Below are 22,965 nucleotides of genomic sequence, written 5' to 3'. Positions count from 1 at the left end.
TCTTGACAAGTGAAGTGTTTAGATACAAGACAAATAGCCAGAGAAACGCTGGAGCATCATTCATCCCTCCAAATGGACTTTTATGGGGGGTGGGGAGGAGTGGCAAATAGGTTACAAATGGAGCATGCTATTTAGGGAATTCACTCAATGGTACCTGCCTGGTTGTTGCATATTTGAATCAATAGGGGGGTTATTTTATTCCACAGATAGTATTTGTTTAATGACAGTTGCTTACCCCAAAACAGGAACTTCTACAACTAGAACTAAGAAAACATTTCCTTGACAGTTAGAACAATTAATCAGTGGAACAACTTGTCTTCAGAAGTTGTTGAGACTGGACAGCCATTTGTCTGAAATGTTATAGGATTTCCTGCCTGAGCAGGAGGTTGGACTAGAAGACCTCCAAGATCCCTTCCAATAACTCTGTTATTCTATTCTAATCAAGATTTGAAGTTTTGATGTCTACCCCTCCGATGGTCATATGTGATTGCATTTTGAGCTTAACAGAATAATAGAGTTGGAAGGAACCTTGGAGGTCTTCTAGTCCAATCCGCCGTTCAAGCTTTCAGCAACTAGCCCTGAAATACAGCCATTTGCAGCATCCAATGGTGAATGACTGCAATTGTAATTCTGGGCTCTATGAGTCTCCATTTTTATTTCCCTTATCTCTCTGTGTTTCACCCACACTTTAAGGAAAGGACAAGTGGTACTTACTGGAGGGTTGAGCTGTTCTCTTCCAAAAAGGGATGTAAGCTTAGTGGGATGATTCCTTAAGAGGCATCCGCTGTGATTGATGGCACAACAGATGCCAAGTCAGACTTAGCTTTGACCCAACAGGTAAGTCTTCTGTCCTAACTTTTCTCTTTGCTATGGGGTGGGAAATGACATCACTTGTAATCCAGGCCGTTTCAAATTGCTCAGCCTCAATCACATTTTGGAAGGCGGATCTCCACAATTTATTCCTATCGATGCTGTAGTGATTCATCCATTGATGACGTAGCCACTCTTGGATATGACCCAGCTCCTTCAGCCTGGAACATTATCCTTTTCATAGACATCTGATTCACACCTGGGTCGGGCAAGGATTGACTATTGTTACTGTCAATTGGTGTGCAGCAAAAAGAAGAGGAGGCAATTTACCATAATTGCCTGTGTCACATTGAGCTGCAGTCATTCCGGAGGCAGCAGGAGGCTCAGTAGAAAAGAAGGACATTCAGATGGCCTGATGCTGTCACTCCTGTCCCTGAATGGTCAGTCTTGAAGAGGCTAAAAAATGAAGGCAAACATGTGGCATGAGAGATTATTGTCTTGGGCACAGATGGGCTGCTTGATGGGAAAATATAATGAGTCATTAGAGAGAAACACCAGTAGCCACTGGGAAGAGTAAGTAGCAAATCATCGTAGCAAATTGAAAATATGTGACTTCTATGTGTATATAAGCCATATGGCAGGACAGTAAATGTAATGTCGTGCACACACAAAAATAATAATTTGGGACCTGAAAACAATAATGGGACTTAACAGAGAACCGACCCTTAGTTGTAATGATGTTTATGTTTTACCCTGGTTAAATTTCAGTAGAAATATATTCAATCAATCAGAATAAAGCTGGAAAGGGCCTTGGAGATCTTCTAGTCCAACCCCCTGCTCAAGCAGGAGACTGTACCATTTCAGACAAATGGTTGTCCAATTTCTTCTTTAAAACATCCAGTGATGGAGACCCACAACTTCTGGAACCAAGCTGTTCCACTGGCTAATTGTTCTCACCGTTATGAAGTTTCTCCTTAATTCCAGGTTGCTTCTCTCTTTGATTAGTTTCCATCCATTGTTTCTTGTCTTGCCTTCTGGTGCTTTGGGGAAAAAGTTGAGCCCCTCTTCTTTGTGGCAGCCCCTCAAATATTGGAACACTGCTATCATGTCACCCTTAGTCCTTCTTTTCTCTAGACTAGCCATATCCAGTTCCTACAACCGTTCTTCATAGGTTTTAGTCTGCAGGCCTTTAATCATCTTAGTTACTCTTCCCTACACTCAACATCTTTTTTGTAGCGTGGTGACCAAAACGGGATGCAGTATTCCTGATGTGGCCTTACTAAGGTTTTATAAGTTTTTATAATTCATCTTGCTAAGTTCAAAAGTTTAGGATTACCAACACCTTTCCCAGGGCTACAGTTTTTAAAACAAAGGTTTTTTATACTAGGCTGGTCATTTTCCAATTCTCTTCCCGAAGTACAGCACAATTTAGAATAAAACCAACAATGGGCCCCAAGTTAACAATGCTGCAGGGTATCGGTTGAGTCATTTTTATAGCTTCTGTTTAGATGACTGTGGCCATTGTATGCATAAGGTGCTTCATTCTCTTAAAAAGAACAAACAGAACCAGCTCTTATTCAGCAGTTTTAAGAGATGTTCTTGAATAAAAGTATGATCAATATCAGGGAAGGGTTTGGTGCTTCCTGTACGAGTTTTAGAAGAAATGTTACCATAAGAAAAAGCAGGAGGCCAATAGTTCCATGCCCTGTGATTGCATCTTACAGGTGAAATCTTTTTGAAGGACGAAAGGAAACCAAGAGGACCATCTTGCCTGGCTTCCATTTAAGGAGGGGAAAAGTCAGATCATTTCCACAGATTGTTTTCAAGCCCAAATGGAATGACAGCATGCTAAAATTATCAGCCGAGTGAGTAAAGGGGTACCAGTTGCCCAGGGATGGAAGAAGGGTGGAGGATTAGGCAGAGAGTAAACCATTTTTAAAATATTTGTTTTGCCATTACCATGGCAATATAGTTTATTAACAACTCCTAGCTAAACTGCCGACCTCCGTGAAATATATCTTGTTATTACATGACTTAGACAAGCAAAGATACTTTTAACCTCCAGGGTTCCAAACGTGTTCTTAACCAAGAGAAAATAAACACGGGCAACTGTGCCGAACACAGCTCCACAGATGAGTGCACTAAATAGTAAAGTCTAAATCTTCTTTCCGAAACCTTGGCCTAATTCCAGTCTCCATTTGTTGACATTACCCCTAATGTATTGCTTGAGTGCCTTTGTTTAGACCAAGTTCCTTCTACCGCAAGACTTGGCTTCCAAACTAAGCCGATGTACTTATGTTCTTGCCATGATGGATGAGTCAAAAAGCAATGTTTAAAAGAAGAGTTTTATTTAAAGTAAATCGCTTCCCTTCTTCCTGGCTTTCTCAGCCTCGGGTCATCTCATTCCTAAGGGAATCCCTTTGGAGATCTAGTAAACAGAAAAAAAAAAAAAAAAATAGCAAGCGTTGCCTGCTGTAAACTGTCCCATGATAGATGGAGATGGCAGAGCTGTCCAAGTGATAAATATTGCCTGCGGCAGTGGAGGCTGGTGTTATTAGATCTGTAGACCCAAGACCATTGTTATTCTACAGCAGTGGTTCTCAACCTTTTTAATGCCGCGACCCCCAACCGGTCGTAATGATCAAAACAGACATAGATATGACAAACAACCATAGTATAATAAGTCAACCTGTTGGCCCAGTGAGATGAGCATTGAACATAGAATAGAATAGAATAGAATAGAATAGAATAGAATAGAATAGAATAGAATAGAATAGAATAGAATAGAGCTGGAAGGGACCTTGGAGGTCTTCTAGTCCAGCCCCCGACTTCAGCAGGAGAACCTATACCATCTCAGAAAAATGGCTGTCCAGTCTCTCCTTAAAAACCTCCAGTGATGGAGATATGGAATTCTCTTTACAAACACCTAAAGAAGAACTCTTCTCTCATCTTCTTCTTCTTTTGAACTTCTGATGTTTAAAAATACCCTGTGAAGTTTATCAGTCCAACTAATGACAGAACATGGCAGCCCGAGGTGGGGAGGGGAGGCAAAGAGAGAGAGAAAAAAGACTCCTTTTAGCTTTCTTATCTCCTCCATGACATTTCACCACCAAACATCAAGAAAGCCAGACTCCACTGCCATAGAGAGCGACACAAGGGCATGGAACAATCCGTCACATGGTTTCTAAATTTTCCCCTTTGTTTACCCCATAGGCTCCCTCCAACAGCGAATAATGGCAAGGTGCTAATCCCAGAGAACAAGGCACTCAGCTTCTCACATCCACACATGCTACCCTGGTATCACTGTTAAGGGGAAGGGGGGGGGAGAGAAACCCACATGGGTAACATTGCATCCTTGCTTATGCTGGAGGGAGCTTTCCAATTTGCCTCTGCGGCTTGGCAGTCATTCTGTGGATCAAAGATAATTTCTAGGTTGCTGCTTCTCAAACAAACACTGTGCCGTTCGAATCACAAGGCATGTCCTTAATGGGGGCAACTAGGGAGAGAGTAAAGACTACTCGGTACTTAAGGACATTGCCTTTCCAGTGCTGAAAAGCGGGGAGACGGTTGGGCATTTTAAGGACTTGTGAGGCAATCATACAGGACACCAACTTCTGGGCAGTCTCCATATGGAACGGGACAACTTGCTGCAGCCAACTCGCCATGGGACCATTGCCATGGGACAGTGTGCTGCAGGACAATTCAACAATCCAATTTAATTATTTAAAATAAATTTTAAAAAAATATTTCAATTTTTGTCATTCACCTTTTATTTTGTCCCTCCTTTGGCATCCTTTTTTTAATGTTGCAATCCCACTATTTCTTTGATATTAGTGTAACTTGTCCTGCAATGAGTTGGCCCACTGCAAGTTGGCTGTGGCGAGTGGCCTGCGGTGAATTGTCATAGAGGCATCTCCATATGTTAGTTTATACAGATAGATGCACATGTGGGACAGGTTTGAAATGAAAATGCGGTGTGGTGGGTTCCATGCATTGCCAGTAGGATGTCCGAAGTCCAGTATAAAGGTTGAGATTGGCAAAGTTGCTATATTTGGGCTGCAAAACCTAGATAGCCGTGAGAGGACAGCCATGAGTTAGATTGTCTAGTTTTCTCTAGCTCATGGCTAGAGATTTCCAAGATGTTTGTAACACAGATGCAATATATATATATTGCAGAAAAAAACCAAAAGTAAAGAAAAAATTAGGACAAATTTTCAGTCAACATTAAACACTTGTACTTCTCTTTTAAAAAGTACTTGTTCATTCCCTAATTCACCCTATTTTCCATAAACCCATCTGTCTTCCATCCATCCATCCATCTGTCAGTTGGTCCATCTGTCCATTTCTCTGTCTATCCACCCATTTGCCAATTCATCAGTCCAATGGGCAGGTGAATTGACGGGCAGGCAGGTGGATAGATGGACAGGTGGATATATAGATGATATTTCTGCTGCAAACAGTAATGAAATCTCTTCTACAAAAAGGAATGTACCAAATAGCGGGTCAAAATCCAATTTTATCCACTTTCTACACTACAGTAATATAATTTTTTAAAGAATGATTACTATAAAATATCTGCAGCAATTTGATGCCTATATTGATCCCAAAGCATGTTTATATACAGAGAGCAAAGAGTGAATCAAATCACCAACTAAAGATTAAAATAAGGAATGTTCGCTATTGAAGTTTTTGGCCATTCTAGGCTACTCCTTTTCCATCTTTTAAGTTTTCACTCTCCTGTCTGGTTGACACCATCTTGACTACATACATAGAAACTCAATAAACAAACAAAAGAAGCAAGCAGTAGAATGGCCATGTTCTAATCCCATATTATAAAAAAAAATGAATGAGTCATTGAAAAATACTGATTAAATAACAGATGGGAACTGTCGATTTTTGTGGGGGTAGGGATCCTGTTATTGTTTAACAGAAAACAGTAAAATCCATGTGTTATCAGGAACTGGACTTATTTTAAAAAATGTGTCATGGACTCTGCTTTTTGCAAAATCTTTTTAACCGTTCAGCAGCAAAAAATAAATGAAAAATAGCAGCATTAGTAACTTACAGTAGCAAGATTCTCCAGGGAAGCTGTATGCAACTATAAAGGGACATCCCAAACTATTGTTGCTTATCCATCTGCTCTGTGCAGACACTCCCATTCCACACCTACTGTCAGTGGCACAACATCTTCAAGAATTAGCTACCATTTTTAATGAATTCTTCTTTAATTAAGGAGCTCTGTTGGTTCTTCTGTATCAAGTCCCACCAGTATTCATTTTGACCTTAGAGTTTTGATTTCAAGAAACCCCTTTATTAACATTCCAAGACCAATTAATCATCCCAATAAAAGTCCTAAAGTAAAAGCAGGCAAAAGTTAATGGCAAATATGAAAACTGAGCTAATTATTTTAAAAACTTCCTTTTTCAAGGCTCCCTGTGTGATTTTCTAGTTTGTTTTGTTTTACTTATTAATTTGAGGGTGTAGATGTGGATACTGTTATACTATTATGGGTCAAGGGCCCCTTAATTTGGAGACCCCTTTAGTTTATATTATGATGTTATAATTGATTGTAGAACATAATAGCATTAATTCTTGTTTAGTCTCGAATTAACGGCATAACTATTAGGAGTATCGGTAATAACAGAGTTGTTTGATAGTGAGAAGTTTGGAATATAAATTTAATAAATAAATAAAAAATCACTGCCTGACTTAATAATAGGTTAGAAAAAAGCCTGAAGTTCATATTCAATGATCAATGAGGAATTCCCAATTATGGGAATTGTGGACTTCAACTACCAACAATCCCCAGCTGGCTTCCTTTTAAACTCGAGTTAATGCCGAATAAAACCCATCTCTTGGAGCTTTAGAAATTAGGCATAGCAGAAGGAACTGAAAGACAAGGTGTCCAACCTTGGCAACTTTAAGATCTGTGGACTTCAACTACCAAAATTCCCTAGCTGGCTGGGGAATCTTGCAGTTGGTCCATGGGTCTTAAAGTTGCCAGGGTTGGACAGCCTGATCTGTTTTATTTTCCAAGGACCCTTGCAGTGCTTAAAGATACCCCTGGAGGCAGATACTATGGCTTTCTGCTTGCAATTTTCTTTGTAAATAGGTTCAACGTTATTTTTTTCTAATGAAAAAGTAGAGAGAAAGTAGACCACCAGATAAACCTGGGAGCATTTTGGTGTCCCCCAGTATCACGTTTTGGCCATCCTTAGTCCTTGCGCTTAGTCCCTGCTGAAAATTCATTGGCTTTGGAACAAAGAGAGGGAAAATGGCCACAGAATTCTCTGCTGTCTTCTATTTACTACTGCTGTTGAAAAGGATTGTTATAATTATCTGTGAGCAATCCAGCCCTGCTGAGAGAGTCCACAGGATACTGTCGATGCCATTTAATGACTATTCCTCCATTGGAGCATGATTGGGTTCATCTCAAAGAGTGCATGTGTCAATCCACACGGGTTGGGGGTTTTGTAAGTAAGTGTTCTTGCGTGGGCGAATGGTAAGGCTTTGTGGCTGTTTATAAACCATGACCCTTGGCTGATCATCAATCACTTCCTATTGTGTCAACCACTTGGTGACTTTTTCTTGTGGTGACTAGGATTCTTGATGTCTTTTCAGCTCCTTTTATCATCCCTAATTTCTAAAGCTCAGAGAGAATGGATCTGTTCAGCATTCACTCGAGTTTAAAAGGGAGTTTTCAGAAATACACTTTTTAAAAAAGGGGAAAAGCTTAAATCTCTCTCTCTCTCTTTCTTTTTTTTTTTTACATACACCCTGTGGAAGCCCTTGAGGGTTACTAACCAGACTGACTGTGCTTGAGGACATAAGTGAACTCAACTGGCACGCGGTCCCCTCCCTCATTTTCATGCATGCAATTTGCACACAGAATGTAGAGCCGGTACCTAATAAGCCGTGCACAAGCAGCTGTTCACCTACCCATATAGTTGTGGAGTTGCCAGACAGAGCACATGGAGCTGAGCGTAGTTCTTTAAATGTGTCTCACTCATGGCTCTCCAGAGGCTTTCAATATCCTTAAAAACAGAGATAGACAACAGGTTTTCCCATCCTACCCATTTAGAAAAAATATTGATGGTGTTGGAGAAGACTCTTCAGAATAACATGCACCATCAAGCAAGCAAACCGACTGAGTAGTATTGGGAGACCTGAAAAAAAAAAAAAAAAAGGATAGGGATAGATAGTCATGGAGAAAAACTGTTTAAGTAGAAAGCAGAAATCAAAAACAACTTGATGCCTCATAATCAGTGTTGACTTGGTGCTATTTATGTCTTTGATGTATCCTATCAAAATGTATTGCTTGCCTGACAGATAAGGAATCAAGTAAGGCAGCGGTTCTCAACCTATGGGTCGCGACCCCATTTGGGGTCGATCGACCATTTCACGGGGGTCGCCAAGCAAGGCTGTCCGCCATTTTTTTCCCCTTTTCTGGCGGGTGCCTTACCTCCCTTGGGCTGAGCCAGCTGGTGGCCCAGCCGCGGTAGTCGGCCTGCTCCGTCTCTGCCGCTTGCCAGCTACGCCTCGGCCGGCGCAGGGGGCGGCACCACACATGCGCGGCACTCCCGGGCAGGGAAAGTCCTCGACTTACGACCGGTTGTGTAGTCCTCAACTTATGACCGGTTTAGTCCTCGACTTACAACCGGTTGGGGGTCGCAGCATTAAAAAGGTTGAGAACCACTGAAGTAAGGGAAGAAATGAAACAAAGGAGTGACTATGGAGGTCAGAGGTTTTTGAAAAACACAAACTTATTAAATTCTTATTAAAGAATTTAGAAGGAAAATGCATCAAGGGAAGTCCAGATGTTTGATAGCATCTGCAAGTAAACTGGGAGATTAACTCAATGTATATAAGTGAGGGAAGTAACTGGACTGAGAAGCGTTAGCCCAGGGGTAGAGAGAAAAGAAGCAGTAGACTTCAAATCTGGTGCTGCTTTTGAAGCACCTCTTAGTATAAATACAACTCCATTTTAAAAACTGCAAAAATTCACATTCTTTTATCCGAGGCCTAGAGTTAACAAGCCTGCGCATAATATAGTTGAAGCCCCCCCCCACACATTGTATGGAAAATACCGATCACTGTGCAAACACCTTCTTGGTTCACCTTTAGCTCCGTGATTCATTTGACTTTTCAAAAGCATTTTGTAAATAAAACCTAGAAGTATTGTCACACTTCAAAGCTTCATCATCCAATATTACTTTTATTTCCAAGAATTCCAGCAGCTCCCACGCAGGATTCACAGACATGCTTGTACATGTGAAAAGACGAGGAACGTGGAACTACAGTCATTTAAAAATTTTATTTACTGTAGATGGTGATTTTGGGTAAAACTGGATCTTAGCAATAGCATTAGCAATAGCATTTAGGCTTACATATCATCCTATAGTGCTTTACAGCACTTGAGGCTGTTTACAATGTCGATGCGCTACTTGCACATTGCCCCCAACCATCTGGGTCCTCATTTTACCAACCTCAGAAGGATTGAAGGCTGAGTCAACCTTGAGCCCCATGAGGATCGAACTGTAGGCTGTGGGCTGTGACTTTGCCTGCAATATTGCGTTTAACCATCGCACCACCAGGGATCTTGGCCTCCTATTTGCTACATTCCTTTTTGTAGGATAGAATTCATTACTATTATTATCATTTTTATTGTCTTTATGGTTTATCATCCTTATTATCATGTCAGCCCTCCTGTTTGCTCATTTATCAGTCTGCCCATCTGTACATCCATTTTTCTGATAGGCAGGTTGACTGACAGACTGACTGATGGACAGACAGACAATTGATCTTCTTTCCTTCCTTCCTTCCTTCCTTCCTTCCTTCCTTCCTTCCTTCCTTCCTTCCTTCCTTCCTTCCTTCCCCACTTTTTGGGCTGAGTCCAGACATCATGCTTAAGCTTACTTTATTTCATTTGAATTTTCTCAAGTATATTGTGTGAATCCAGACCAACATAATGTATGCAATGCCACTGATTTATGTAAACTAAGGTTTATGCAGGTGTGCAAACCCAGCCTTCAAACTACTCCTTCACTTTTGTTATTAGTTTGTTAAATCCCAGTACTTCTTATGTCTTGCAGTCTTTTCTCTGACATTAAAAAGAGGAACAGTTGTGTTTATTATTCCAGCCTTTTCTGCCATCACATGCCATGAAAGCTGACATTTTATCAAGACGTGGTTATATAAACTCCTGGATATGGAGAAAGGAGAGGGGGGGAGAGAGCAGACTTGTGCTCCAGTTGATTATTGCAGGTGTCTTTCCAGGGGTTTCGCTGTATCACAGCTTGTCTCCGCTCTCCTGTTGTTCAGCCGGGTAACATGAGTCTCTAAATGTCATCTGAAAAAGTGCCACAGACATCCTCAGTGTTCTCACTCTGCAAATTGGGGCGATGTTTCTTGGGAAGTTTGATTAAATCACCGTAGAATGTGGCTGTCATCAAATTGGGAAAAACTGGAAGAGGTGGTTTCAAAATGTACTTTTTAAAGGAGGGTGAAGACACATTGAGGCACCCTGGTAGAGATTGCCCAAGGAAGCAAACATCAAGTTTGTCTTAAACAGAAGTTTCCTATATTAGTGTTGTTTTCTTATACAAATGAATAGCAATAGCAATAGACTTATATACCGCTTCATAGTGCTTTACAGCACATTCTGGGCGGTTTACAATGTCAGCTGTCTGAGTCGTCATTTTACCCACCTTGGAAGGATGGAAGGTCAACCTTGAGCTGGTCAGGATTGAACTCCTGGCAGTGGGCAGATTGAGCCCAAAGTATTGCATTCTAACCACTGAGTCACCACAGTTCCAGAATTCAGAAGAACACACCCCATTCTCCTGTCCAGCTTCATTTTTTCCCTCCTCCTTGCAAGGTAGGTTACACCAAGTCAACCAGGAATCTCCAGAGATGTTTGAGTTTTTTTAAAAACAAACAAACAAACAAATAGCTGTGAAGGTTCCTGGTTGATTTTTGGAAGGTTGATAGACACCTTCACTGCTGCCATGAAAAGTTCTGTAGCTCCTCAAGAATAAGCTTGAAAGGGTTCCATAACTGATATTTGCAATTCTGAAAGAGGTTGTGTGCAGTAGTATATAAATAATATACTGATTAGAATAGGATACCGATTATATATTGACTGGTCTATAATATACCAATATATGATATAAATGATGCAAGTTGGAGGGAAAAGTCCTGGCCCAAAATATTTAAATATGAACAGGATAAAAATAAAACATCATCTTGTTTCAAAACTGGCCCTGCAAATCCCAAGAAAGGCTTCCCCCCCCCCACCCCCACCCCGCAAATTCCTGCTTTTCTATCTTACTGTTAAGAGTATTTTTTTCTGGGTTTATTTTGGCTTCCGGCATTACTTTATTGTTAAAACTGGCATTTGAAGTTTCTGCTGCTGGTGTTTTTTGTGTTCTATCCTTCCATCATTCTGCAGTTCGCACACCGGGAATTTAATGCCATCCTTTAAACATCTTTTTTTAAAGCCAGAGGGAATGCTGAACTCCAAGAGCTTTTCATGTAATCATTTGCGAGCTCGTTGACCATTTCAGCACTAAACAAGTGCAAGAAATTACACTCCAGTCATGAAAATTTCCCCCAGCTGGTCTTCTGCTTTGAAAAATAAATCTTGAAAAGAATTTAATTCTCCTTAGTTCTAGGTTACTTCTCTCCTTGATTAGTTTCCATCCGTTGCTTCTTGTCCTGCCTTCTTCAGGTGCTTTGGATAATAGCTTGACTCCCTCTTCTTTGTGGCAGCTCCTAAGATATTGGAACACTGCTATCATATCACCCCTTGTCCTTCTCTTCGTTAAACTAGGCATACCCAATTCCAGCAGCCATTCCTTATATGTTTTAGCCTCCAGTCCCCTAATCATCTTTGTTGCTCTTCTCTGTACTCTTTCTAGAGTCTCAACATCTTTTTTACATCTTGGTGACCAAAACTGGATGCTGTATTCCAAGTGTGGCCTTACCAAGGCATTGTAAAGTGGTACTAACACTTCACGTGATCTTGATTCTATCCCTCTGTTAATGCAGCCTAGCACTGTGTTGGCTATTTTGGCGGCTGCAGCACACTGCTGGGTCATATTTAAGTGATTGTCTACTAGGACTCCAAGGTCCTTCTCACAGTTACTACTATTGAGCAAGGTACCCCCTATTCCACAGGTCGGCAACCTGCGGCTCCGGAGCCACATGTGGCTCTTTGAGCCTTCCCCCTGCAGCTCCCAGCCTCCTCTGCCATTTGCAGAGAGAGACAGACACAGAGAGAGGCAATTGCACTTCTCTCTCTCTCTCTCTCTCTCTCTCTCTCTCTCTCTCTCTCTGTGTGTGTGTATATAAGAGAGAGAGAGAGAGAGAGAGAGAGAGAGAGAGAGTGTGAGTGTGTAAACAAAAGAATGGACTCACAGAGTTCTCCCAGGAGCTGAAAAGCTTATGCAGCCAGGCCCTTCCCTTTGCTGCATCTCTGCAGGAAGCAGGAAGCAGGAAGGGCGGGAGAGAGCTAGCTAGCCTAGCTATGCTGTCTCAGGAATTCTGGGAATTGAAGTCCATGAGTCATAAAAGAGGCAAGGTTGCCTACCCCTGAGTTTGTTGGAGAACAGCTTGAAGCCAGCTTGCCAGATGAGCAGAAGATGGAGAGAGGGAGAGAGAGAGGGAGGGAGGGACAGAAAGACCCTTTTGACCTCTAAAATGAAGATAACACTGCATATATCCTTTTTTACCTTTATGATATTATATAAAGGTATTTGGTTTTTCTTGCCTAAATGTAGAACCTTACTTTTTTCACCACTGATTTTCATTTTGTTAAATTTGATAACAATTAAAAGAGGCTCCTTAGATACTTTACTTACTTTCAAAGAAGTTTGCCAAAGCATGTATAGATATTCCCCTTTACATCTGTGCATATTTGTATCTCCTTCCTCCTTTCAGGATGAGCTAGATTATTTAATACTAACACAATGAGTTGGTTTGTAAAGTATTTGTGTTAACAATGTTTAAAATGCCAAAAAATTTCAGCCTTCCAAACATTTTTTTTTCCTTTAGGAAAAATAAAAACAAAACCTTCTATAGTAACCAGAAATACTTTATTATAAAATCTGCATGTAAACAAGTAACAAACATTTAAAGAAAGTGCAAATCAACTTCCAAAAATTGTAATTTATATATTTTTTTCTTTTCTCCATCCAACGACTCCTTGAAGTCCACCCACCCTCCACCCGCATTTAACTTCTAAAAAATAATTGCTTATATATACAGTAGATCTATCTCCTGGGCAACCTTTGGTTAAGTCACTTTGGGCCAGCAATCATGAGATACACTTTGAGGTCCCATTCTGGAGACACAGCCAGTTTCCTTGAGCATCTCTCCATCCATCCATGGCACTTGGAGATACAATCTCCAAAACCACAGCTAAAATGAAACAGCCTCTCTGCTTCCATCTGATAAAGACGACCAACTTCGCTGCTTCATTTCAATGCTGTGATTTGCTTAAATCATCTTCGAACTGAATCTTCTCATTGAAATGCAGACACACACACCCCTACCCACCCCCCGAAGAGAAGTGTGTACGAGCCTGCGTACACTGTTCAAGTTTTGCTTGGCCAAGGAGATACGTTTATGGCGATAGTTATTTTACTCCGCTTCTTTTCCGTATCGCTGTGCATTTCTTTTTCTTTGATTCCCTGATATCCACAGGACAGCTAAGCAATTTTACACAGTGAAACCAAAGGGGTTACAAAGCTGCTGATTTTTTTTTTAATTTTATTTTTTTAGGAATCAGTTCTTTTGCTGAAGGTTAGAAACCGTTCTAACAACGAAGGTCCTGTAATCTCATTTCCCAGCATCGCGTAAGAACTGTAAGGCATGAAGGAAGCAACTTCCTTCCATTCCGTCGCTTTGCACAAGGTCCTTTTTCCTCACTCTTAACCGCCAGAGACAGGTTCACAACACACCCACACACACTCACATACTTCTCATTTTGCCACAAGCCATTTTTTTTTTAAAGTACTGATAAGTCGTGGCAGGACTTTGATTTGGCTTTAAATGCCATCTTCTTATTGTTTTTGGCCACCATTTTCCCAAGGAATCGCTTGGCCTTCTTACTGATGCTTTCTCTCCTCTTTGTGTTGGCCATTCTTCGGGCGTTGTCTTCTTTGCTGTCTTTGCGTAGCCGAATCTGCCGGACAATCCCTTCGAAGAGGTCTTTGACGTTGTGATGAAGTGCGGCTGAGGTCTCGATAAACTTGCAGTCAAAGACAACAGCACAAGCCCGTCCCTCTGAGGGGTGGAACAGAGACGGCCAAGATTAGTTCAACCGTGCAGAATCAACACAACACAAGCTCTGCTTCAGAATTTGGATGGGAACAGATCATTAGGTTAAGAGTTGGAAGCTGGAGGATAGGAGATTGTGCAAGTGTGAGCACGAAAAAGAAAGGCTATCTCAGATCAAGCAGACTCCCAAAGTAGACCAAGATTGTCTTATCAGCAGGACAATGGAATGAATGCAGATACTCTACTGCTTTCTTGCAGTTGTATTGGGGCACCTGTTTTCTATGAGGTTCAATCTCCAGAAAGAGAACTGTACAGCTATGGCCATTCAGTACTGACAATCCCAGATTAGAGGTCAATGTAAGCTTGTGAGCTACATTTGGGGGGTTGCTCAGGCCTTTTCTGCTGTGGGGCCCACTTTGTGGAAGTAAGGCTGCCTTCATCGCTTTTGAGGTCCCTCAAAACCTAGTTGTGCTATCAGGCATGGAGACCCCAGAGAACGGGTGAATTATGGAAGTGGCTCCGCTTATTAACGTCTATTTGCTATAGTTCTTCTTTTTAAGCTTTGTCAGTTACAGCTTTTTAATATTTTTAGAATGTTGATTGTTCTACTACAGGTGGTAAGTCCTTGACTTACAACAGTTCACTTAGTGACCATTCAAAGTTACAACAAACCTGCAACAGTTGTAAGTGTGAAAAATGGTCATAAGTCACTTGACTTATGACCATTTTTCACACTTACAACGGTTGCGGTACCCTCATGGTGCTGTAATCAAAATGCAGACGTTTGGCAACTGACTCCTATTTATGTACTGCCGTATCCCAGGGTTTGTGTGCTCACTTCTGACAAGCAAGTCAATGGGGGAAGCCAGTTTCACTTAACTGTGTTACTAACTCAACAACTGCAGTGAGTCATTTAAAAATGGGGCAATGAAGGCCAAAGCGCACTTAACAAGAGAAATTTTGGGCTCATTTGTAGTCATAAGTCAGGGACTACCTATATTAGTTTAACTCTTTTTTTTTTAGCCTCATATACCACACTTATTTGTGAAATGGGTTCTTATCTATAGTTGACAAATAAACGGTTGTAAATTACTATAAGGTGACTTGCTAGACTCCTAGCCCAACAAAAAAAAGGTCATTCATTCTGGCCTGTGTAGCTTTCCCCAACCTGGTGCTCCTGGTTGGGTTACAAGACTCATAAGGCCCAGCCAGGATGACCTACAGCAGAAGCAGCTAGTAAAATGGAAACAAGGCAGTTAAGATTATTTTCTAGCGACAAAATGTTTCCCAGCCACAGAGAAGCTGCACTTCAAAAGGTTCATGGTTCAGCTCTCCACTATCACTCAGAGGCACATTATGAGTTGGAAACACATAGTAACCATTCTTGTGGCTGATAAGCAATTCCATTGTTTACTGCTCTTAACACACAAACACACAGAGAGGTTTTCCCCAACTTGTGCTTTCCTCCCACCCCATAAATCCATAGGCCTACAATATTCAGATAAGAAATAAAAAATATTGTTTTTTTAACTGACCAAAGAATTGTTTCACACTCTACGCTGGATCGTTGTTTTTGCTGAAAATTATAAACCAAGATATTACATCTATAATGCCATATTGAATGCATAAGTTATTGATTTTTACAGGTGAATTTTACAGAGATGAATTGGACTCCAAAGAGATCACCTTATCTTTTGAGCAACTTGTTCCAGGTTCTGCCATTACTGGGAAGAGTTAAAGAAATGTTTGGATGATTCACTAACATAATACAAGTTATCCTCGGCTGACGGGCCACAATTGAGCCCAACAATTCTATTGCTAAGCAAGGCAGTTCTTGAGTGAGTTTTGCTCAGTTGTATGACTTTTTTTTGCTACAGCTCTTAACCGAATCCTGGCAGTTCTTAACTGAATCATGCAGTCATTAAGCCAATCTGACTTTGCTCATCAGAAGCTGGCAGGAAAGGTTACAAGTTGTGATCACATGACACACACCCCCAGGACAGTGCAACTCTCATAAATACATGTCAGTTGCCAAGTACTCAAATTTGGGTCATGTAACTGTGGGTGCCGTGGTCATAAGTGTAAAAACCGGTCCCAAGTCTCTTTTTTCCAGTGCCGTTGTAACTTCAAAGGGTCACTAAATGAATGTTGTAAGTCAAGGACTACCTGTAGTCAGTATTATTGAAACAAGTCATTATCTACCAACGTTGATAGTCATCAACATATGACTCACTCCCTGTCAATGGAAACATGCTCAGTTGATCGTTTTCGTTGAGTTTATGGTAGAATAACATCTCACCATCTACAGAGACTTCCCGTGATCGGACCAGGTCACTTTTGTTTCCAACGAGAATGATAGGAATGTCTTCGGTTTGCCGTGCCCTCCGTAGCTGGATCCTCAGCTCAGAAGCTTTTTCAAAGCTGACTTTATCAGTCACTGAATAGACGATAATGTAAGCATCTCCCATCTTCATACAATGGTTCTGAAGCCACTGGCTTTCATCCTAAGGTTAAAAAAAAATAGAAATATAAACATTGGTAGCTAGTTTGGTCTAGTGGTTAAAATGCCAGGCTAGAAAACAAGAGACCTTGAGTTCAAGTCCTGCCTTAGCCATGAAACCCAACTGGGTGATTTTGGACCAACCCATCACACAGGCTTGTTGCTGTGGGGAATATAGGAGGAGAAATTGTGCTGGATAGGTTCACCTCCTTGGGTTATTTGTAAAAATAATAAAAGGCAGGATCTATATCTATATCCTCTAAATATTATCAACCTTTCAACTCCCTAATGAAATATATTCTTGTAGGTCAACTTTTTTCCAGGGCAGTTCATGGTAGCGGTTGTAACTTGTTAGGTTTTATGGTTCCACTGTTGCCTTTCTAGAATTTCAAATTCTATCTTGCAAACTACACAGAAAATGTATGGAAATGTAATTAACAAATAAGCTTGTTTATATGGATTGTAGGAAAATAAGCCATTTTTGCTTGTAGCACATAAAAGGTAGCACATAAACTTTTCTCTCTCTCTCTCTCTCTCTCTCTCTCTCTCTCTCTCTCTCTCTCTCTCTCCCCCCTTGGCTACAATCTTATATCCTTTTACCTAAGAGTAAGCTCTCCTGAACTCTGTGGGTCTTATTGTTTGAGTAAGCCTACACAGGACTGTCTTTAAGACTGAAAAAAATTACTCCCAAATTGTATTTTTAAAAAAAACCCTCATAAGATTAAAGTCCAATATGTAGTATTGGATTTCATATGGTTGTTGTTCTGTTCTAAAGATTGATCATGTGTTAACACAGATGGAGAAGTAGATCAGTGAAGGAATCAGATTGGAAACCATGTTTGTTTAGATCTTAAGCAAGACTTGAAGATGGATACTGCAAGACCAGCAAGAATCCAGATCCTAATCTCATATTTATTCTAGCCGCCCATCTGAACAAAGATCGGCAGCTTCATTGTAACTAAAAATAAACCTTAGCTTGTTTATATTTAATTTTGGACTTGTGGAAGCCCAAATTCAGACATAGTGGGAGGGTCCACATATTTAGTAGCTAAACCTAGAACAAACCTAGGACAAACAGTGATTTCATATGAAATCAGTCCAAATCACTAACCTTCCACACAAGATAGACAAAATGCTATTAGCTATGAAAAGGGAGGTAACTGCAGATAATTGTAAATAAAATATTTGAAAAAGTAAATCTTTACCTGCTCCCATATGTCAAACACCACAAGAGAAGCTTCTTCTCCATCAACTATAATAGATCTGTCATACGTATTGCCTGAAAGACAAATCAAGGAGACTTTAGGACAAAACATTTAGTTTACATAAAGGAAAAGTAATATTCTATCATGAAAAACAAAATCCAGGCTTTATGAAGTCAACTGAAATGTTACAAAATAAGATAAAGCTTTCAAGTTTCCAATAATCAATAATATATATATATATATATACACATATTCTCCTACACATTTCTTTTTCCCCCTGAATTATACTTTGTAGAGATTTACTGGAAATCTTGCGCCTAATTTGCTAAAACATCAACTCAGCTCATAAAAGTACAACCTCAATATATTTGTGGTTTTTTTATATATATTTTCTATGGCAGTTATTGAAGCCATGTAAAGCTTGGAGAACACACGTGAGTCTGTTCGAGTAATAAAACTATTCTAAATAAAAATAAACACAGTGGACAGCGTACAGGTCAGAAATACAAACACAGGATTGTAAACTTAATCCAACTTCTTTGAAAAATTCAAAACATTTGAACTTGTGCTCAAGCTAGTGTGTTTCGGCTGTCAAACGAATTGCAATACAGAACGTTTGAGCTTAATGGAGCCCAAGAACATTAGAGCAAATGAACCCTACAGCTTCTTTCAATTATTTGTAAACTATTCTGACACAGGGGAAGATAGGGAAAAATAACACAGAATGAATGTTACACCAGCTTTACTTTTAAATTTATTTTTCCTTAACTTTTGATGGGGTGGATAAAGCAGGGGCAATGCAGAAATATAACTGATGATATGCAATGAAATAAAGAAAATCTGAGCAACTCTTTTCAAAATACCAGTAGATACATAATCGTTTTAGACAATGTTTTCACAATTATATACTAACTGGGACTGATGAAGACTCTCCAACAGATTTTTCTTAGTTTTAAAAGCATATTTAAAAACAGAAAGGCATTTAAATCAGAGGTTTATAAGGGATGTGCTTCGTCTTCCAGATTTGTGAACTTCAATTCCCAGCAATGGCCAGGTACCCTGGGGAGTCCTGGGAATTGAAGTCCATACATCTGGAAGATACCCCAGGCTGCCTCAACAAGGGAAAGAAGCCTCTGAAGGCTATTTAGGAACTACAGTGTACATTTCTTAGCATGTCCAGTGGCTTCAGTAAAGGAAGCAATGATGCATAGTGGGCAAAACTGGATTTCTTTTCTTGAGTTTAGGGATTTCACTGTTTTTAAGACTGAGTCGTGCCTACTTCTGACTTAGAATAAAATCTTTGCATGATGCCAGCTTCAACACGGCGGGAAATGGGAACTACTGATTTCAAGCAGATGTGGGCAAGAGGAGATGATGCTAGGGATGTAAAAACAGTACCAACAATGGAGAATACTTGAAGCTCAGGGTTGAAATGAGAGATCCTTGATGCCCTCCAAGCTTGGTTATTTTCTTGCAGACGTTTCATTAGCCAACTAGGTAACATCATCGGTGCTACTAAGGAACGGGGTTAGCTAGCACTTACTAGCACTGATGATGTTACCTAGTTGGGTAATGAAATGTCTGCAAGTAAACCACCAAGCTCAGAGAGCATTAAGGTCCTTCCTGCAAAAAACGGTGCTTCCGATTGGCTCTCCTGCCCCATCTCACCATCAAGAAAGGCAGAGCTACTCCTGGTTGTGGGGGCACAAAGCTTTTAACCAACCCCCCACCCCACCCTCCTTTGCTGGTCCTCTGTGGGTCAACCTATTTTCCAAAGCACCTGAAGGCCAGACAAGGCATAACGAATGGAAACTGATCAAAGAGAGATTCAACCTCGAAATAAAGAGCAATTTTCTGACAGTGAGAACAACCAATGGGACAGTGGGAGCTTCATCAATGGAGGCTTTCCATATGTTTCAGCCTCCAGTCCCCTAATCATCCTTGTTACTCTTCTCTGCACTTTCGAGAAGAGACTGGACGGCCATCTGTCAGAAATGGTGTAGGGCACCGGTAGGCAACCTTGGCTCTTTTATGACTCGTGGACTTCAACTCCCAGAATTCCTGAGCCAGCCATGCTGGCTGGCTCAGGAATTCTGGGAGTTGAAGTCCACGAGTCATAAAAGAGCCAAGGTTGCCTACCCCTGGGTAGGGTCTCCTGCTTGGGCAGGGGGGTTGGACTAGATGACCTCCAGGGTCCCTTCCCGCTATTTCCATTCTATTCCATTCCTGGGCCGCGAGGCTCTTTCTCACCTGCCTCCTCGGCGTCCGGACAGTCTTCCACACCGCCGAAGATCCTGGCCAGGCTGGTCTTGCCCACGCCGTGTTCTCCCAGCAGCATCACCTTGTAGAGACCGCCTTCCGAGTCGCTGCCGGAGGAGATGACCGAGTCGGAGGAATCGGAAGCCCAGCCTCGCCGCTCCTCCTCCTCCTCCTCCTCCTGGCCCGGGTTGTAGGAGGTGCAGCGGATCAGGCTGGCCAGCTGGCCCCGGGGCGAGGGCGGCAGCGTGGCTTGCAGGTCCCGCTCGTCCACCGGCATGCTGCGTCGGTGGAGAGGCTGCTGCTGCTGCGGATGATGGGCCGCGAAGGGCATGCTCCCGCGCCGCTTGTCCAGGTACCTCAGTTTATCGCCGCGGTTCAGGGTCATGAGGGGCTCCTGGCTGGGGGGGGGGGGAAGAAACGGAGAAGAGAAAGATCTCAGCGCGTTCCCACGACACGGGGTTTACCCCGGAGTAACCACCCTTTCGACTTTGCAAATGCAAACGGGGCGGGGGGGAGGGGGAAGAAAGCGAGGACAAGGCAGGACAAGAAGCAAAGGATGGAAACTAATCAAGGAGAGAAGCAACCTACAACTAAGGAGAAACTTCCTGACAGTTAGAACAATTAACCAGTGGAAGAACCTGATCCAGAAGTGGTGGATGCTCCAACACTGGAGGTTTTTAAGAAGAGACTGGAAAGCCTTTTGTCCAAAATGGTATAGGGTTTCCTGCCTGAGCAGGGGGTTGGACTAGATGACCTCCAAGTTCCCTTCCAACTTTATTATTATTATTATTATTTATAATAATTATATTATAATAATATATTCCCCACCCCCCACGCAGGGTCTCTCCTCCGAATTCAACCCGGAGGAGCCGCATCACCCATTCTTCGTCCTGATCCCTAACCCCGCTTCGGATCTTGGCTATGCGTGGACAGGGGTTAGTTAGGGGGAAAAAAGGAAAAGTTAGGGGGCGGGTCAGAAGCTTAGAAAACTCGGGAGCTTAAGGAGCACGGGGTTAGTGGCGGGGATGAGCCGAAAGTTGGTTCAACCGGATCGGAGGGAGGGAGGGGAGGGGAGGATCCCCCTTCCAAAGTAAGAAAGGAAAGCCACGAGGGGAAGCAGGGAAACCACAGCCCCCGTGGGAAGTGGCGAGTCCGTCTCACGCAAAAAAAAAAAAACAACCCCGATGCCTCTCCGAAAGCCAACTCACCTGGCGAGGGTCGCGCTTAGAATAAGAAAAGCAAGATCCGAAAGCGCAGAACGGCTCGGCTCCTTTATTGCGCTTTGATCTTTTTTTTTTCCCCCGGAGCTGAACTGCCTCGCTTGATCTTCCTCGTCCCGCTCGGCTCGACTTATAAAGAGCCTGCTTACCCCGGCCCCGCCTCTCCTGGTGACGTCATAATAGCCCACGGCCCAACCAGGTTCTGAATTAGAATTCTGTCGCTCCCTCTCCCTCCTCTTCTCCCCCCCCCCCCTTCCTCTCCCATCTTCTCTGCTTGGAAAAAAAGGTGCCCTCCGGGACGACGTTTAGTCACGGTTATTTCAGCAGCCGGCAGAAAATCCAAACCAGTGGGGTTTTCCGTCCTCGTGTTTGAAAAAACATGAATCAACAGACGCGTTTAGCCCAAGCCCAAAAAATCATCATCATCATCATCATCATGATAAAAATTACTTTTTGTTTAAAGGCATCGGCGGCAACTATAGACTCTCCTTTTTGCTTGGATTAAAAAAAACAACAACAGGGAATTTGTAGAGTTACACCGAATTCTTAGCAGGTAGGAAAAAAAACATCAACCACATGGAGCGCCGGATAAAAACGTGGCATGTTGATTTATGCGCTTTTAAAATGGGTTTGAAAACAGCCGAGAGATGGTGGCAAAGTGCAGGACTGAACAAGAATAGAATCATAATAATAGAATAGAATCGAATAGTAATGAAGAATAGAATAGAATCATAATAATAGAATAGAATCATGATAATAGAATAGAATAGAATCGAGTAATGAAGAATAGAATAGAATCATCATAATAAAATAGAATAGACTAGAATCATGATAATAGAATAGAATCATAATAGAATAGAATAGAATCGAGTAATGAAGAATAGAATAGAATTATAAGAATAGAATAGAATAGAATCATGATAATAGAACAGAATCATAATAGAATAGAATTACAGTAATGAAGAATAGAATAGAATCATAATAGAATAGAATAAAATAGAATAGAATCATGATAATAGAATAGAATAATGAAGAATAGAATAGAAAAATGAAGACTAGAATAGAATAGAATAGAATAATGAAGATTAGAATAGAATAATGAAGAATAGAATAGAATCATAATAATAGAATCATAATAGAATAGAATCATAATAATAGAATAGAATAGAATAAGGAAGAATAGAATATAATCATAATAATAGAATAGAATGCAGAATAGAATAGATAGGATAGAATAGAATAGGATAGGATACACAAGGAATTTGTCTCTGGTGCATAAGCTCTCACTGTACATAGAAACAACAGAGTGATAGGTCATAGATTATAAATTATAAGAAAGCTGTTAGAGAATACTAACATACACTGTGCAATTGTCAACTGAAATGATTTTCAGAGACTTGGGGAAATAGGTCATTTGAATCTTGGAGGTAGGATCCAGTTAGTGAAAGCTGACGAAGTGGTTTCTAATTTGATATGGGTTTCAAATTAGACTGAGATGAGAGCGCTTCAGAGCACATGCAGAGTGCAGTAATGACTGACTCACCACAGGGTGTGAGTTAAGCCTTATAATTATGCATGTACTCAGAATCATTGCATAGTGATTTTGAACTGCTCACTTTTATCCTTTTTCAGCAAAGGCTGGTGGTTTTAATAAGAGAAAATGAACTAGTGGTAGGGTAATAAAGCTGGA

General features: G+C 41.3%; 1 protein-coding gene across 2 annotated transcripts; it reads right to left on the bottom strand.

Moving 5' to 3' along the window:
• Window positions 1-12,886: 12,886 nt before the first annotated feature.
• RRAD (RRAD, Ras related glycolysis inhibitor and calcium channel regulator) lies at window positions 12,887-21,383 on the bottom strand. Of its 2 annotated transcripts, none has more exons than XM_039327597.1 (5): window positions 21,264-21,383; window positions 20,047-20,453; window positions 17,797-17,870; window positions 16,391-16,595; window positions 12,887-14,097 (listed from the first exon to the last, which is right to left on the bottom strand). In XM_039327597.1, exons 2-5 carry the CDS (start codon window positions 20,438-20,440, stop codon window positions 13,820-13,822), a joined length of 951 nt encoding a protein of 316 aa, XP_039183531.1. In that variant the 5' UTR covers window positions 20,441-20,453; window positions 21,264-21,383; the 3' UTR covers window positions 12,887-13,819. The 2 variants fall into 2 exon arrangements, with proteins under 2 accessions (XP_039183531.1, XP_039183533.1); XM_039327599.1 differs by having other exon boundaries at window positions 20,047-20,449; window positions 21,264-21,366.
• Window positions 21,384-22,965: the final 1,582 nt, after the last annotated feature.

The sequence above is a fragment of the Crotalus tigris genome, unplaced genomic scaffold, assembly GCF_016545835.1.
Source record: "Crotalus tigris isolate CLP2741 ecotype Arizona unplaced genomic scaffold, ASM1654583v1 scf7180000024362.2655971311:6658466, whole genome shotgun sequence".
NCBI classification, from domain to species: Eukaryota; Metazoa; Chordata; class Lepidosauria; order Squamata; family Viperidae; genus Crotalus; species Crotalus tigris.
The sequence above is the reverse complement of the archived record's forward strand: the minus strand, read 5'-3'. Positions and strand labels throughout refer to the sequence as shown.